A 15,111-nucleotide genomic window follows, 5' to 3' on the forward strand; every position below is an offset into this window, starting at 1 on the left:
AAAGGCAGGAATGAACAGGGATATGCAGGGCTGTGTAAGGAGATACAGGTAGGGAAAGGGAAAGCCTGGCAGGGAAAGTCAGGGTAGAGTTGGGAAAGGTATGGTAAAGTGGGGAAAGGCATGGCGGGGAAAGGCATGGCAGGGAAAGGAAGGATAGGGAAAGGCAGGGTGCAGTAGGGAGATGCAGGGTAGAGAACGGTCGGGAGATGCAGGGTTGGGTAGGAGAAGACAAAACATGGCAGGGAAAGGCAGGGTAGGGCAGGGAAAGGCAGCGTATAGTAGGGAGATGCAGGGAAAGGTGGGGTAGGGTGGAGATAAGCACAGTAATGTAGGGAAAGGCAGGGTAGGATAGGGGAAAGCAGGGTAGAGTAGGGAGATGCAAGTTAAGGTAGGGAAGGGTAGCGATGAAGAGAGATATGCAGTGTTGGGTAAGGAGATGCAGGAAGGGAAAGGAAAAGCTTGGGAGGGAAAGGCAGGGTAGGGTTGGGAAAGGTAGGGTTAAGGTAGGCAAAGACAGGGTAGGGTAGAGAAAAGCAGGGCAGGGTACTAAGACTCAGGATCATGTGCTCTAATTACCCGTTCCCGCTCCGGAGGGATTCGGGGACGGGCATGGTTTTCACTCGGTTTGTCTGTCTGTCTGTAAACAACTTTATGTGAAAACTACTGGTGCGATTTTGAATAATATTACAGGGATGATGGGCTATGACCTCCTGATCACCTGATTACATGTTGGGCCAAATTGAACGAAGGTCCAGGCTGTAGGCCCCCCCTGTTCATTTTTTTTTCTTTCTCCGTAACTCCTTTCAAATTAGTTATATCGACATGAAACCAAAACAAGGTACATCTTTCAAATCTGCATCCTATAACATGCCTCATTATATCAGGAGGGTCACCCACCACAGTTAGAGGTGTGGAGGTGAATGTCAGGTGGGTCAGGCCTAAAATTTCAAATGGGCATTAAATTGTCAATTTTCACCCGATTTACTCCAAATCTGATATGTGACATCTTTGACCAGATATGCTGTTGTGTTTATACATCAGCACTAAAATGACTGCCGGGGATGGGTTTGTTGTGCCTTAGCACCGCTTCTTGTTATAGCATTTTTCTCTTTATTTCCACCTTCTGTCCCTTGGCAGTGCTGTCAGAGCTGTTACTAAGTGATACGCTGTGCCTCTCAGGAAGCTGGGCTCCCTATCCCCCTCCCCCCTTCTCTCGTGGTTGGGCGGTGGTGGATTTTTTTTCTTTAAGAGAAACAGGGCACTATCCTCACTCTGTGAAGGTCAGTGTGACACTGACTGAAGCAATACCTCCTGCAGCCTCTGCAGCCTGGGAGGGCTGCACGTGACCCACTCGCCAAGCATAAGCTAGAGTTAGGCAGGAATAAAAGAGCATGCAAAGTACGATAATTCCCACCGTCTTCTGGAAGGTCCATTGCAGCCCTAAACACAGGGCCTTATAGAAGGTCTTTTGCAGTCTAAAGGTTAACAGCCAAGTTCCAGGAAGGTATAAGTGAATCTGTAATTTATGATGGTCATTCATGGAACACCTACATCTTACATTACAACTCTGTAATGTATTACAGAGTGTAGTCACAACAACAATTCAGAAAAGTCCAATGTATTATAGCATTACCACAAGCTTTAGGAATTAATATAAAAAGCTCGGGGCTTGTCCATACTTTAGCACTCTCCTTTTTTATAGGATGCTTGTTAAAGTATATAGGAAAGTTATTGTGTGTGTGTGTGTGTGTGTGTGTGTGTGTGTGTGTGTGTGTGTGAGAGAGAGAGAGAGAGAGAGAGAGAGAGAGAGAGAGAGCAAAGTAACAGTTCACATTAATATTTTTATACATATAAGCTGATACACGAACACATTACCATCCATTCTGAACTGAGAATCAGTGCAACAGGTGGTAGCTGATATCTAATGTCTAATTTCTCTTATATTTTAGGTGTGATGGACCAGGTGAATGTGGAGGCACTGAATGCTGTACTAAGAGCTGCACCAAACCAGGGCCTCATTCTCATCACAGAGAAGAAAACACCGGTAGGCTGAAATGATTTTCTTTGTTATTGAATATTAGAGAAAATAAGCTTATGAATTTCTATGAATATTTCCAAGGGCACTTAAAATACTTTTAAAAAATACTTGTTTCGACAATACTGTATTAAAGCAACAGTGCAGTCTGATGATTCTTAGTGTGCATATTTGTTGGAAAAACTTGTAAAAGAATTACTCAAGGAAACAATATTTCTGCACAGAGTAGTATATACCTTGGCACAAGCTCTGATGTATGATATTATCAACAGTTTTATGTACTTTACTCCAGCAATGATGTTCAGTGTTAAGTGTACTAATTTCACGTTTTTTTTTTTTTTTTTTTTTTTTGTCTCACTTTCATCCCATTTTGCACTGTTTTCTATAAATATCATTAAATCACTTAAGTTAACATGACGAGGTTTTGTAATTGCATCCAATGCATTGTGAATGATAATCACCATAACTTTCAGGGATCAAATACTCAAAAATAGTTGTTATGACATATTTGCTGTTGTAACACTTATGATATTGTTACGTCGTACTGGCATCGTTGATACGTTGACAACGAAGCATTGACGGGCCAGGATGTTTATTAAAGGCCACTGAATACTTCAGGGATATTATTACTTCCATGCACAGCTGAGGTAAACTTGCAAAAAACTGTGGCTTTTCTATCTCTCACGCTACCTCCGTCCTCAGTCACTACTACTTGCTCATTGTCCGTTCATTAACTGGCTGACTGTCACACACTGACTCTGAGTAGTCCATTGTTCACTAACTATCACTCATTAACTCTGTCACTGACTCTCTGTCTCTGTCTGTTTGCCACCGACTGACTTGCTGACTCACAGACTGCTTGACTCAGTGAATGTCCACTACTGACCCTCTGTTACTCCTCTCTAGCTGGCTGTTGTGCATTAACTGCCACTGGTTCACTGACTGTCACTCACTGCTTTTCTGCCCATTACTGTCTCGGAGGGAGGATGGTCCCTTTGAATACTGCGCCCCCCCACTCTACCACCAGCACAGGCCAGACTAATCTAGAGCCTAGGAGAGAACTCATGTTTTCTCATGGAATAATGCATATTCTGAAGCATGGGAAAGAACTCAAATTTTCCCATGCAATAGTGCACATAAATTAACAATACACAACAACAAGTATGACAAGAACTATTTCCTAAATTAAAAGGAAAAGAAAATCAAACATATGTCGACATTTCTAGAATGTTCCTCATATCCCCAGATATAAAACAGTGACCTAATCCTATGGCATGACAATGTCTAGAACGTTCTTTACATCTCCAGACATAAAACACTAACCTAATCCTACCGGCATAACAATATCGTGGCTTATGACATACCTATGACGTCACTCCCTGATACGAAAAACCTCTTAGGATTTTGTAATATGGTCATATGTGAGTACTTTAAAGGCTCTGTAGAGAATCTGCTGATATGTATTCTCCTTGTCGACAGTTCAGTTTGTTGCTGCAAGAAGGCAGTGGAAGGTAAACCACGCCCAATAGTATACGACATTCACCAAACGGATAATGATTTGACTCAAGGGTGAAACATAATACTCGCATGTTCATTTATATGTCTGTGATTTTTTTCCAATATTTTTTTGCAAATAACCTCTCATTCTCATTTCATTAATATATATATATATATATATATATATATATATATATATATATATATATATATATATATATATATATATATATATATATATAGATAGATAGATAGATAGATAATCAGGGGTGGGGAACGTCCGGTCTCCAGCCCGTATAAGGCCCGCAAGATCATTTGATCAGGCCCGCGAGGCAATTCATAAATGCAATTTTATAAACTCATATATATATATATATATATATATATATATATATATATATATATATATATATATATATATATATATATATATATATATATAAGTGGTGGCACCTGTTGTTATATCAAATCTCAATATGCAGTTAACACTATTTCAGCTTCACTTCATCCAGTTTTGATTTCTCATTATATATATATATATATATATATATATATATATATATATATATATATATATATATATATATATATAAAGTGGTGGCACCTCTTGTTATATCAAATCTCAGTATGCAGTTGACACTATTTCAGCTTCGCTTCATCCAGTTTTGATTTCTCATTGTCTAAACTAAATTGTCTAAATATTGCCAGATATATCTGTGTAGTCTATCGCTCCCCCTAATGCTTCTTCAGAACCCAGTGTATTTGAGTCCATATCCACACAGTTGAGTAACCTTAACCTTGCCCTTAGCACCAACTTTACTATTTTGGGTGCTTTTAACGTTCATGGTTGTTGCATTCTGCCAGGACTGATGATGCTGGAGCGAGTATTTGCAGAAACGTTTAATCTCACGCAGCTGGTAAAGCAACCAACCAGAATACCAGCTGATCCTGAACATATATTCATCTCTTAGATCTATTCCTGACAAATAATCCAGATCAATACAGGATAGAGGTACTGTCACCACTTGGATCCTCTGACCACAATCTCATCAAAGCCTCATTAGTTACCCTCCCCACACCTCCCCGTTCCAAACCTGTCATTGTGACCCAAATGGCACTTTCATCGGGCAAACTGGGATGGATTTAGAAATGATCTTGCTGACATTCCATGGCAGTCTTCCTTCTCTAGAGATGCCATTTCTACCCAGTCCCACATCTGTGACTTAATACTAGCTGGTATGGATTTATTCATACCAAGTCAACAGTTCAATAGAAGATCGAACTCTCCAAGATGGTTTCATAGCAACTGTGCCAGAGCAACAGCCCAAAAGTCATTAGCATATAACTCTTACTTAAAATAAAAAACATATAAATCACTCTCTCAATTTAAAATTGCAAGAAACCATTGCAAGAGCTGTAATAAATCTCGCTAAATCAAACTTTCTTCAAAATCAAGCATCAAAACTAATTAACAACCCTAATGACAATAGAATATTCTGGTCAACTTTCAATTCTTTCAATAATAACTTTAGCAAGTCATCATCCATTCCCCCACTAAAATCTTCAGATGCCAATGTTACAAATGACCCGCGTGGGAAAGCAAATATCTTTGTCAGAACATTTGCCAGAAATTCTACCATAAAGGAAGCCAGCCAGAACGTCGCAGTACTAGAACTTGACTCTCCTGAAATTATTCCACTTAAAATTCAGACAAGATACATAAAATCCATCCTAGACAATTTACCTCCAACAAAGCTCCAGGACCAGACGTAATTCTTCCAATTGTTTTGAAAAAGTGTTCCCCAGAACTTGCCTCTGTTCTAGCTATATTATTCAGACTATGCATACGTACTTCTTCATTCCCTAATTCATGGAAAGAAGCCAATATCTACCCAATTCCAAAGAAAGGAAGTTCCTCTGACCCCTTTGATTACAGACCAATAGCTGTCATATCTTGTCTTGGTAATGTATTTGAAATTTTAATTAATAAGCACATAGATAAACATCTTGAGTCCAACAACTTAATTAGTGATTGACAATATGGTTTTTGCCACAAAAGATCCACCACTGACATACTCAGTCTCCTGACTCATACCATCCATCAATCAATCGACCTACATGGAGAAACTCATGCAGTAGCCCTTGATATTTCTAAAGCTTTCGACGGAGTATGGCACCGCTCCTTGCTGTCCAAACTCCCTTGGTATTGATTAACGTCTTTTGTTCCTTTGATTTCCTCATACCTCAGTGACAGAAAAATCGGAGTAAAAGTAGATGATGTATATTCCAATTTCCACTCAATTAACGCCGGTGTGCCACAGGGATTAGTTCTGGCGCCAACCCTGCTCCTGGATCATATTAATGATCTCTTATCCGTCACCCACAATCCCATCCATTCATATGCAGATGACTCAACACTTCATAGTTCATTCACACTTAGACACCCATTTACAAAGTCTGATATCTCTAACTCTTAACTCAGTACAGCCATCTCCATAAATCAAGACACTACGATCAATCAATGGGGACAAAACAACCTTCTCTCATTTAATGCTAGTAAAACCAAATATATACAGTATACTAATAGACAGATATTACCAGATTCGTATATTACCTTCAATGCTACTAATAATCCCATCTCCAAAAGTACTGAAATTCTCTGCGTCTCACTTAACAATGCCCTCAGCTGGACCTCTCATGTCAGATCACTTGCTAAAACCACCTCAAAGAAACTTGGATTATTGTACAGAGTCCGTAACTTCTTCACTGACGAGCAGTTGCTAAAATTTGTAAGAATCATGTGGCATCTGATACCGCTTGAATATTGCTCACCCTTGTGGAGTGGATGTGGAGAGGTTGCATTAAAACAACTAGACAAGATTCAGAACAAAGCTGCTGGATTTATTAATAACCCTGCTATTATAAATAAGCCACCTCCCCTACAAGTAAGAAGGAATGTTGCCTTCGTTGCATTATTTTACAGATATTTTTATGGCAAATGCTCAGACGAAGTTGCATCCATTGTGCCACCTCTCCATGCCATCCTTCGTGGTACATGGGTATCTGATAGCGCTCGTGACTGGAACGTCACTCAGCCATATTGCAGAACTTCTGCCTATCAGAATTCTTTCATTCCACGAACTGCATCTCTCTGGAAATCGCTTCCCCAGAGTTGTTTCTCTCCAGACTTAAACTTACAGGTGTTTAAGTCCAATTGTTAGAGATATTTTATGAATGGAGGACACCAGTGATCTGGTGTATGGATTATTATTTTTTTACTTATTTGTTTTTCCTTCTTCTGTTCTGTTGTTTAATATATATATATATATATATATATATATATATATATATATATATATATATATATATATACACACACACACACACACACACACACACACACTAGCAGGGTTACCCGGCATTGCCCGGGCCAAAATGGCGAACATTCTGATCCTGTTTGTTCTAGTTCAGTCTTTCTACTCTGGAAAAACCATATTCCTCTTATGCTTCTGAAGAGGGATTATATGAGTCCAGGAACTTTCTGTTTGATTGTTGACAGACAAACGCACAGTATATGTGTGCATTTGTTTACTGTTACTGGTGACCTCAAATGACTTCCGACCGGTGACATCAAATTATCTCAGAGGTCACCCTCACACAGTCTATGTCCGAACTGGAGGTCATGTGAGTCTCTGTGTCAAAAACTGGGCTGCAAGGGTAGCCGGCGTTGCCCGAGCCAAAAAGGCAAACACTACCCGTGACCTCAAATTACCCAGATCTGATTTTAACCACCCTAAAACCATACTTGGGTCACCCTGAATCAGAATATATGTGGGTCTGGGGGTCTCTGGCCTTGCTTTGGGAGTGATGAACGACAAAGAAGCAAACAAACAACATGGCTCATATATATATAGCATCATCATCATCATCAGCCGTTTGAGTATCCACTGAAGGACCGGCCTATCCCGACCGAAGTCGGGACAATACAGTCAATGTATCTCTACCAAGTGGCTTAGGCTGTCTGGTAGAGATTGTATGTGGGGTGAGAAGTGCTTGTAAGTGTAATTGTAGTGTTGGAGTGGCTTTGGATGTGTGTGTAGTCTGTGAACCAAGTGTAATCGGCCCACGCAAGCCGACTGGGTGCAAGCATACTTTATAGTAAGCGATACTAGTTCAACCATAGCACCCCTTGTGTCCGCCTAATCAGTACGTGGCCGAGTGAACACTTCCAAAGTTTATTACCCTGGCGGGGTGCGAACCCTGGTTCACCCGTGTACGAAATACTCTACCACTGTACCACAGGGGCTCCCATATATATATATATATATATATATATATATATATATATATATATATATATATACTGTATCTATCTATCTATCCATACTGTATCTGTCTATCTATCTATCTATATCTGTCTATCTGTCTATCTATATACTGTATCTATCTATCTATCTATACTTTATCTCTCTCTCTCTCTCTCTCTCTCTCTCTATGTATATATATATATATATATATATATATATATATATATATATATATATATATATCCCTAAACATATGGAACCTTCAGTGCAGACAAGGAGCTTTAAATATACACTCACCTGAAAGGCAGTCAGTGAGATTTGACCAAAGTGTTCAAATAAGTTATGGGATTTGATACAGGGGATATTTGTAAAATTTTAAGAATTCGTAGGCAGCAAAGAAAGCTGATATGGATCGATACGTAGCGTAGTCTTCTTGCGATGTGAGTGCCTCGAGCTGCACCTAGAGTTGGAGCCCAGTCCATGGCAACATTTACAGTGGGTGCTGATAATTTTCGGTTTATTAATGTTTGCATATGTTCCTACCCTGTCGGTTCCCTCTGTCACACAAAGGCAAAACTATTGCAACATTTCAGCTTTTACATGAATCACTCTTACGTAAGACATGCCTTCCCCATGTGTACTTCGCCAGCCTGCTGAGTTGTTAATTCTGGTTATCATTCTCCCTTTGACGAGATGGCTCAGTCTTACAGTGGACCTAATAAATATGGACTCACAGAGACACAGATACAGGCAGGAAAGAACGCGCACAATGGATTCTGATCACAAATATTCTAAGTTGAGAATGAGAAGGAATTGGCTCGGAAATATCATGGGTGACTGTAGCTGATTAGCTAGCGACGTAACTGTTGCTAATTTGATGGAGAGTTTCGAGTGTAGGCTAGATGGGCTAACGACTAAAAGTACTGATCAATCATGTGTCCTTTTCCAGTGTAAAAAAAAAAAGTTCCCAGAAAAGAATTCACATTTTTTTCCAGGTTCAGCATAGAACCGTAGTAGGTAATACCTTCAGACTTTCCAGTAACAAATTCCACAAATTATTTTTCAGTGCTGAATTGTGTGCCGTCTCATTTTTGTCATAATATCATTAGCTTGAGGGTTTAGTGGGTGGAGGTAGCCTTCCTTTATGCTAATTCTGCCCCTTTCTTGAAGCTAGGTCCTACCTTCGAAAAGAAGCTGTCCAATATGGGGCAGCCGGCATACTACATGTCAGCTTCTGTTATGTTTATATTATATTTTTTAAAACGTTTGTAAGTACGAGTATTTACACGAGTTGGCAGCATCCTAACTTTCCCTTGCAAACATTTTTTGTGCCACCAGTTCAATGGCGTGGGTGAGGTGGCAGCCCCAAATGGTGTCGGGGTGTTCCATGTGGCAACAGACAGAGGGGACAATAATGTGACACAGGCACAGCTCTCCTGGGTGGTCAGCCAGTGTCGCAAGGTAGGTCACTCACATTACTGATGATGTGGATAGATATCTATCACAAGACTGCTGATGTAGGTAAGTCACCGTCACAGCACTGCTAAGGAGAGTTGGTTATTGTCACTGTACTACTGATATGTGTAAGTTACTGTAACAGCACTGCTGATGCATGTAGATCAGTATCATTTAACCTCCATCCCAGTGTACTCAACAGCTACAGCTTGTGTCATGGTTCGTGACGGTGGTGGTGGTAAGCGATGATCCAGCCTTCCTTGCCGCTTTCGCAGAGTGGTCCGTCAAGGGCCGCCTCTTTGTGTGGTCAACGAGGCTGCTCATCCTCACTCGCCTTCCACTGCGCCGCCTATACCACCTCCGCAACACTCTTGCCATTACTAACTCAATGTTGCTCCTCAATGACAACACATCAATCCTCAGGTAACGTTTGATGTTTCACGGGTTGTGAAATTAAGTCGATTATAAGTTGTGAGCTGGTACTATGAGCTCTTGGAGACTGGTAGTACTTGCTTGATCGTAGGCTTAATCAACTGTTATACGTCAATCATGCTTCAGATTATCATAGTCTTCACATCTACCTAATTTCTCAATTCTGTAAGGGGTATGAAGTCTGGTGTTTGTCATTTGATCTCCCTGGGGACACCTGTCAGAATGCCACAGGTAAAGTTGTAGGTAGAAATTCGTCCCTGACAGCCTGGATGTTCCGAGTCTTTTGATCTGGTAACATAATAATGGATTGAGCTGCTTGGAATAGTACTGTAAATAGCTAATACTCAGATTATGTGACTGGATAACTTAAGACAGCATTAGAATTAAAAACACTGTGCAGCAGGTGGGATGGTATTATTACTGACAAATTAATAGCATTAGTGCAGAGAGATTCTTGAGGGACTCGGACACACAGGATTGTTATCACTGACTTTGCTCAAACATTTTCAGCGCTAAAGCTGAAGTTATAAGACATAGTTTGTGGTTCATGGTTTAACGTTTTTACTGTGTAGCTCATATCGATGTTCTGGGGAAGAACGGTAAGATTGTGAACGTAATAATCTCAGTCATAAATATGTTTTGAGTGTTTACTTCATGTATGGTAGATGACAAGTATTAGGAAGAAGTGTTCGGAAGTAGGAATACTATGGATAAAGGAAAAGGGTAGAGATGTCAGAAGCAGGTAATGTTGTTGTAAAAAAAAGGAATATTTTGCACGCGGAAGATAGTTGTAGGCAGAAGTAAGGGATACAACAAAGGGGAGGGAGGAGAGAAGGGAAGGTGTCAAGATTGTACTGATTGGTTATTCTATCTATCTATCTATTCCCAGACGCCTTACTCCAATACGAGGTGGCCACAAACAAATCGCCTCATTGTCGACTGTCCCCCGCCATTTCACTGCCCTGCCCCCAGCTCACACCCCCCTCTCCCATATACCTCTCCAGCCCATCCCTCCATCTCATCCTCGGCCTTTCCCCCACCACCTCACTCACATACACTCTCCTCGCCATCTCTCACTCTCCATCCTCTCCACATGGCCAAACCACCTCAGTGTGTTTCTCGTAACGCTTCCTATCACATCCACATCCACACCACAACACTCCTTCACATCCTTATTTGTCAGTCTGTCTCTCCATGTGACTCCACATGCTCCTCTCAAACAACTCATTTCCACAGCTCTCACTCTTGACTTGTTTCCCTCCAACAACGTCCAAGCTTCACTTCCAAACGTAAGAGTTGGTATCACAATACTGTCATGTAGTAACTTTTTCACATCCATGCTCACTTCCGGTTCTTATCACTGCTTTTAAGAAACCAGCAACCTTTCTTCCTTGCTGTACCCTTTCAAGCACTTCACCCTCCAAACTTCCATCCTTACTCATCACACTACCCAAGTACTTAAACGTACTCACATTTTCCATTTCCTCATGATCCAGCCTCACTGTACATTCACTGACCTCACTTCTCTCGAAGACCATAACTTTACTCTTCCCTACATTCACCTTTAGATTCCGTTTCTTACACACTCTCCCAAACTCATCCACCAAGCCTTGTAGCTCCCCCTTGTCTTCTGTTAACAACACAGTATCATCTGCAAACAACAGTACAGGGAGTTTGCAAACACTGCCCTCTCTCATTAGGGCCGCTCAAACATCCATTGCCCTACGTTGTATCTCTTTTATAACCCCATTCATGTACAAACTAAACAACCATGAAGACATGACACATCCCTGTTTCAACCCAACCTTCAAATAGATAAAAATCACTCAGTTCACTATCCATACGCACTGCAGCCTTAGCACCCTCATACATACTCTTCACAGCATTCAGCAATTTCCCATCTACTCCATATATTCTTCATACTTTCCACAGTCCTTGTCTATCCACCCTGTCATATGCTTTCTCCAAATCTATGAAAGCCGCATACAATTTCTTTCCCTTCTCTAGAAACTTTTCCACGAAAGATCTAAGCATGAATTTCTGATCTACACATCTTCCCTTCCTAACACCTCCCTGTTCTTCTCCAACTAATTCCTCTGTTATTTCCCTAATTTTGTCAATAAGTATCGTACCATATACTTTTCTTATTACACTATGAAGACAAATGCCCGTATGAATACCACACACTTTTTTTTCTCCTTTCCCTTTGTACAAGGGAATAATTATACCTGACTTCCAATCCTCTGGGGTTTTACCTTCCTCCCAGGCCACTCTGCACATCTTCCACATCCATTCTACTACTGTCTCTCCCCCATGCGTCAGCATATCACCACACACTCCATCAACTCCTGGGGCTTTCCCCATTTTGACTTTCTTCGTTGCTTCCACAACTTCCATCCTACTGATTTCTTCCTGTCTTCTCACCTCCCTCCTTCTCTCAGCCATTCCCCAGCCACTAATACTCGCATGACTTTCATTCTCTATGTTCAACAGTTCCTTAAAGTGTTCTCTCCATCAGCGCACTTTTTCTCCCTTCTCCACTAGTAATCTACTGTACCATTTTTATTTTTCACTCGCCAACTAACTTCATTGCCACCCTGTCTAAGTCTCTTTACCTCTTTCCAGAACATTTTCTCACAGTCCCTCCACTTTACACTTAAATTCCTTCCAAATTCCTCATCCACTCTCTTCTTACTCTCTTACTAATCTTTTCATCTCTCTCTTCCTTTCTCCATATAACTCTTTCTTCCTTCTCTTAACTTCTTCCACGCCCCTATTTCTCATCCATTCATTATATGCTTTTATCTTTTGTGCCACAGCCTGTCTCACCTCTTCATTCCACCACGCTGTTCCTTGCACCCCCTTTTGTCTTCTCTTCACTCCACACACCACTTCACATGCTGCATATATTTCTTCTGTGAATATTTTGCACACACCTTCCACGTCCCCCATCTGCTCCAATCCATAATTATCCAATCGTTCCTCCACTTCTCTCTTATATTCTGCCTTTTTCTCATCCTCTTGTAACCATTCCACTCTCCTTGGATCTACTCCTTCCTCTCCTCCTTCCCTTTTTCTATTTCTCCATTTTACTTGGACCTTGATTCTGACCACCACCAAGTGGTGGTCAGAAAGTCCACTCCCCCAACCTCTATATGCTCTTGCATCCATTACACACCTTCGCATCCTTTCATCCAGTTCACCACCCACCCTTGTCATCACTTGCAATGCATACCTGTGGATCATTTTGTGCCTGAAAAGGGTACTGGCTATCACCAACCCTCTCCCGGCACAAATGTCCACTAAAGCACTGCCATTCATCTATCTCAGCAGACACACTCCGCTCACCAACTACTCCATCCACTTTCACATTCCCTACTTTACCATTCATATCACCAATAAAAAACACTCTCTCATTCCTTTCAAACTTTTCCATGCACACTTCCACATTTGTCCAGAACTCTTCTCTCGCTCTGCCTGCATGATCTTGCGTTGGTGCATACACGCACACAATCACCCACATTTGCAGTCCAACTTTCAATCTTACCCACACAATCCTTGAGCCAACTGATCCATCTATCTATCTATCTATCTATAGCCCGACGCCCTAATCCCGCAAAGGGTGGCCGCAGACAAAACGCCTCCAAGTCACTATGTCACCCACCATTTGACTACCCTCCCCCCAACTCACCCCCCCTCCCTCATATACCTCTCAACTCCATCCCTCCACCTCATCCTCGGCCTACCCCTCCCTCTCACTCCCTCCACCTCACCTACATACACCCTCTTAGCCAGTGTTTCATTCTCCATTCTCTCCACATGTCCAAACCACCTCAGTGTATTTCTCCTAATCTTCTCAACCACATCCACATCTACCCCACAACGTTCCTTCACTTCTTCATTCGTCAACCTGTCCCTCCACGTCACTCCACATGCTCCTCTCAAGTAACTCATTTCCACTGCTCTCACTCTTGACTTGTTCCCCTCTTGCAAGGTCCACGCCTCACTTCCATACGTCAGGGTAGGGATCACAACACCATCATGCAGTGACTTCTTAACTTCCATACTCACCTCCCTATTTCTCATCACTGCTTTCAGTGTACCAACAACCTTTCTTCCCTGCTGTACCCTTTCACGTACTTCATCCCCCAAAGTTCCATCCTTACTCATCACACTACCCAAGTACTTGAATGCACTCACATTCTCCATATCCTCACCATCCAACCTCACTGCACACTCTGTGACTTCATTCCTCTCAAACACCATAACTTTACTTTTGTTTACATTAACTTTCAGCTTCCTCCTCCTACACACTGTCCCAAATTCATTCACCAAACCTTGCAACTCCCATTCATCGTCACTCAACAATACTGTATCATCAGCAAACAGCAACACCGGAAGCTTCCAAATCTCACCCTCATTCATTAGGGCCAGCCCCACATCCACTGCCCTACCTTGCACCTCCTTTACAACCCCATCCATATATATATTAAACAGCCATGGAGACATCACACACCCCTGTTTCAGTCCCACATTGAGATCAAAGAACTCACTCAACTCACCATCCACTCGCACCGTAGCCCTAGCTCCCTCGTACATACTCTTCACAGCACTCAACAATTTCCCCTCCACTCCATATATTCTTAATACCTTCCACATACCTTGCCTATCTATTCTGTCATAAGCTTTCTCCAAGTCCATGAAGGCAGCATACACTTTCCTTCCCTTCTCTAGATACGTCTCCACTAAACATCTTAGATCAAATATCTGATCTACACACCCTTTTCCCTTCCTAAATCCCCCTTGTTCTTCTCCAACTAGCTCCTCCGTCATATGCCTAACCCTGTCAATGAGTATTCTACCATATATTTTACCAGTCACACTAAGAAGGCAAATACCCCTATGGTTACCACATACTTCTCTCTCCCCTTTTCCTTTGTACAGAGGAACAATTATACCTGATTTTCAGTCCTCTGGAATCCTTCCCTCTTCCCAAGCCAATCTACACAACTTCCATATCCACTCCACAACAATCTCACCCCCATACCTCAGCATTTCACCACACACTCCATCAATTCCTGGGGCCTTTCCCAGCTTAATCTTCTTCATCGCTTCCACTACTTCCAACCTACTGATCTCTTCCTCCCTCCTCTCATCTCTTCTTCTCCCAGCCATTCCCCAACCACTTATACTCACACTGCTCTCACTCTCTACATTCAACAAATCCTCAAAGTGCTCCTTCCATCTCCTCAATTTCTCTCTCTTCTCCACCAACAATCTATTATTCCTATCTTTCACTCCCCTACTATTTCCCCTTTCACACTGCCTTATTTTCTTTACTGTCACGGGGTTTTTATAATAACACAGCAATTTTTTAATAAATGG

At 41.6% G+C, this 15,111-nt stretch overlaps 1 protein-coding gene across 1 annotated transcript in view; it reads left to right on the top strand.

Moving 5' to 3' along the window:
* The first annotated feature begins 920 nt into the window (after window positions 1–920).
* LOC145412363 (uncharacterized) overlaps window positions 921–15,111 on the top strand; it is a 138,988-nt gene continuing 124,797 nt past the window's right edge. Inside the window, exons 1-4 of the mRNA XM_080282252.1 lie at window positions 921–927; window positions 1,950–2,044; window positions 9,178–9,300; window positions 9,497–9,717. Coding sequence (XP_080138378.1) covers window positions 921–927; window positions 1,950–2,044; window positions 9,178–9,300; window positions 9,497–9,717 — 446 coding nt within the window. The remainder of the gene's footprint in view (window positions 928–1,949; window positions 2,045–9,177; window positions 9,301–9,496; window positions 9,718–15,111) is intronic.

This window comes from Coenobita brevimanus, chromosome 93 (genome assembly GCF_032717465.1).
Source record: "Coenobita brevimanus isolate Jiangsu-jjx chromosome 93, ASM3271746v2, whole genome shotgun sequence".
Taxonomy (NCBI): domain Eukaryota; kingdom Metazoa; phylum Arthropoda; class Malacostraca; order Decapoda; family Coenobitidae; genus Coenobita; species Coenobita brevimanus.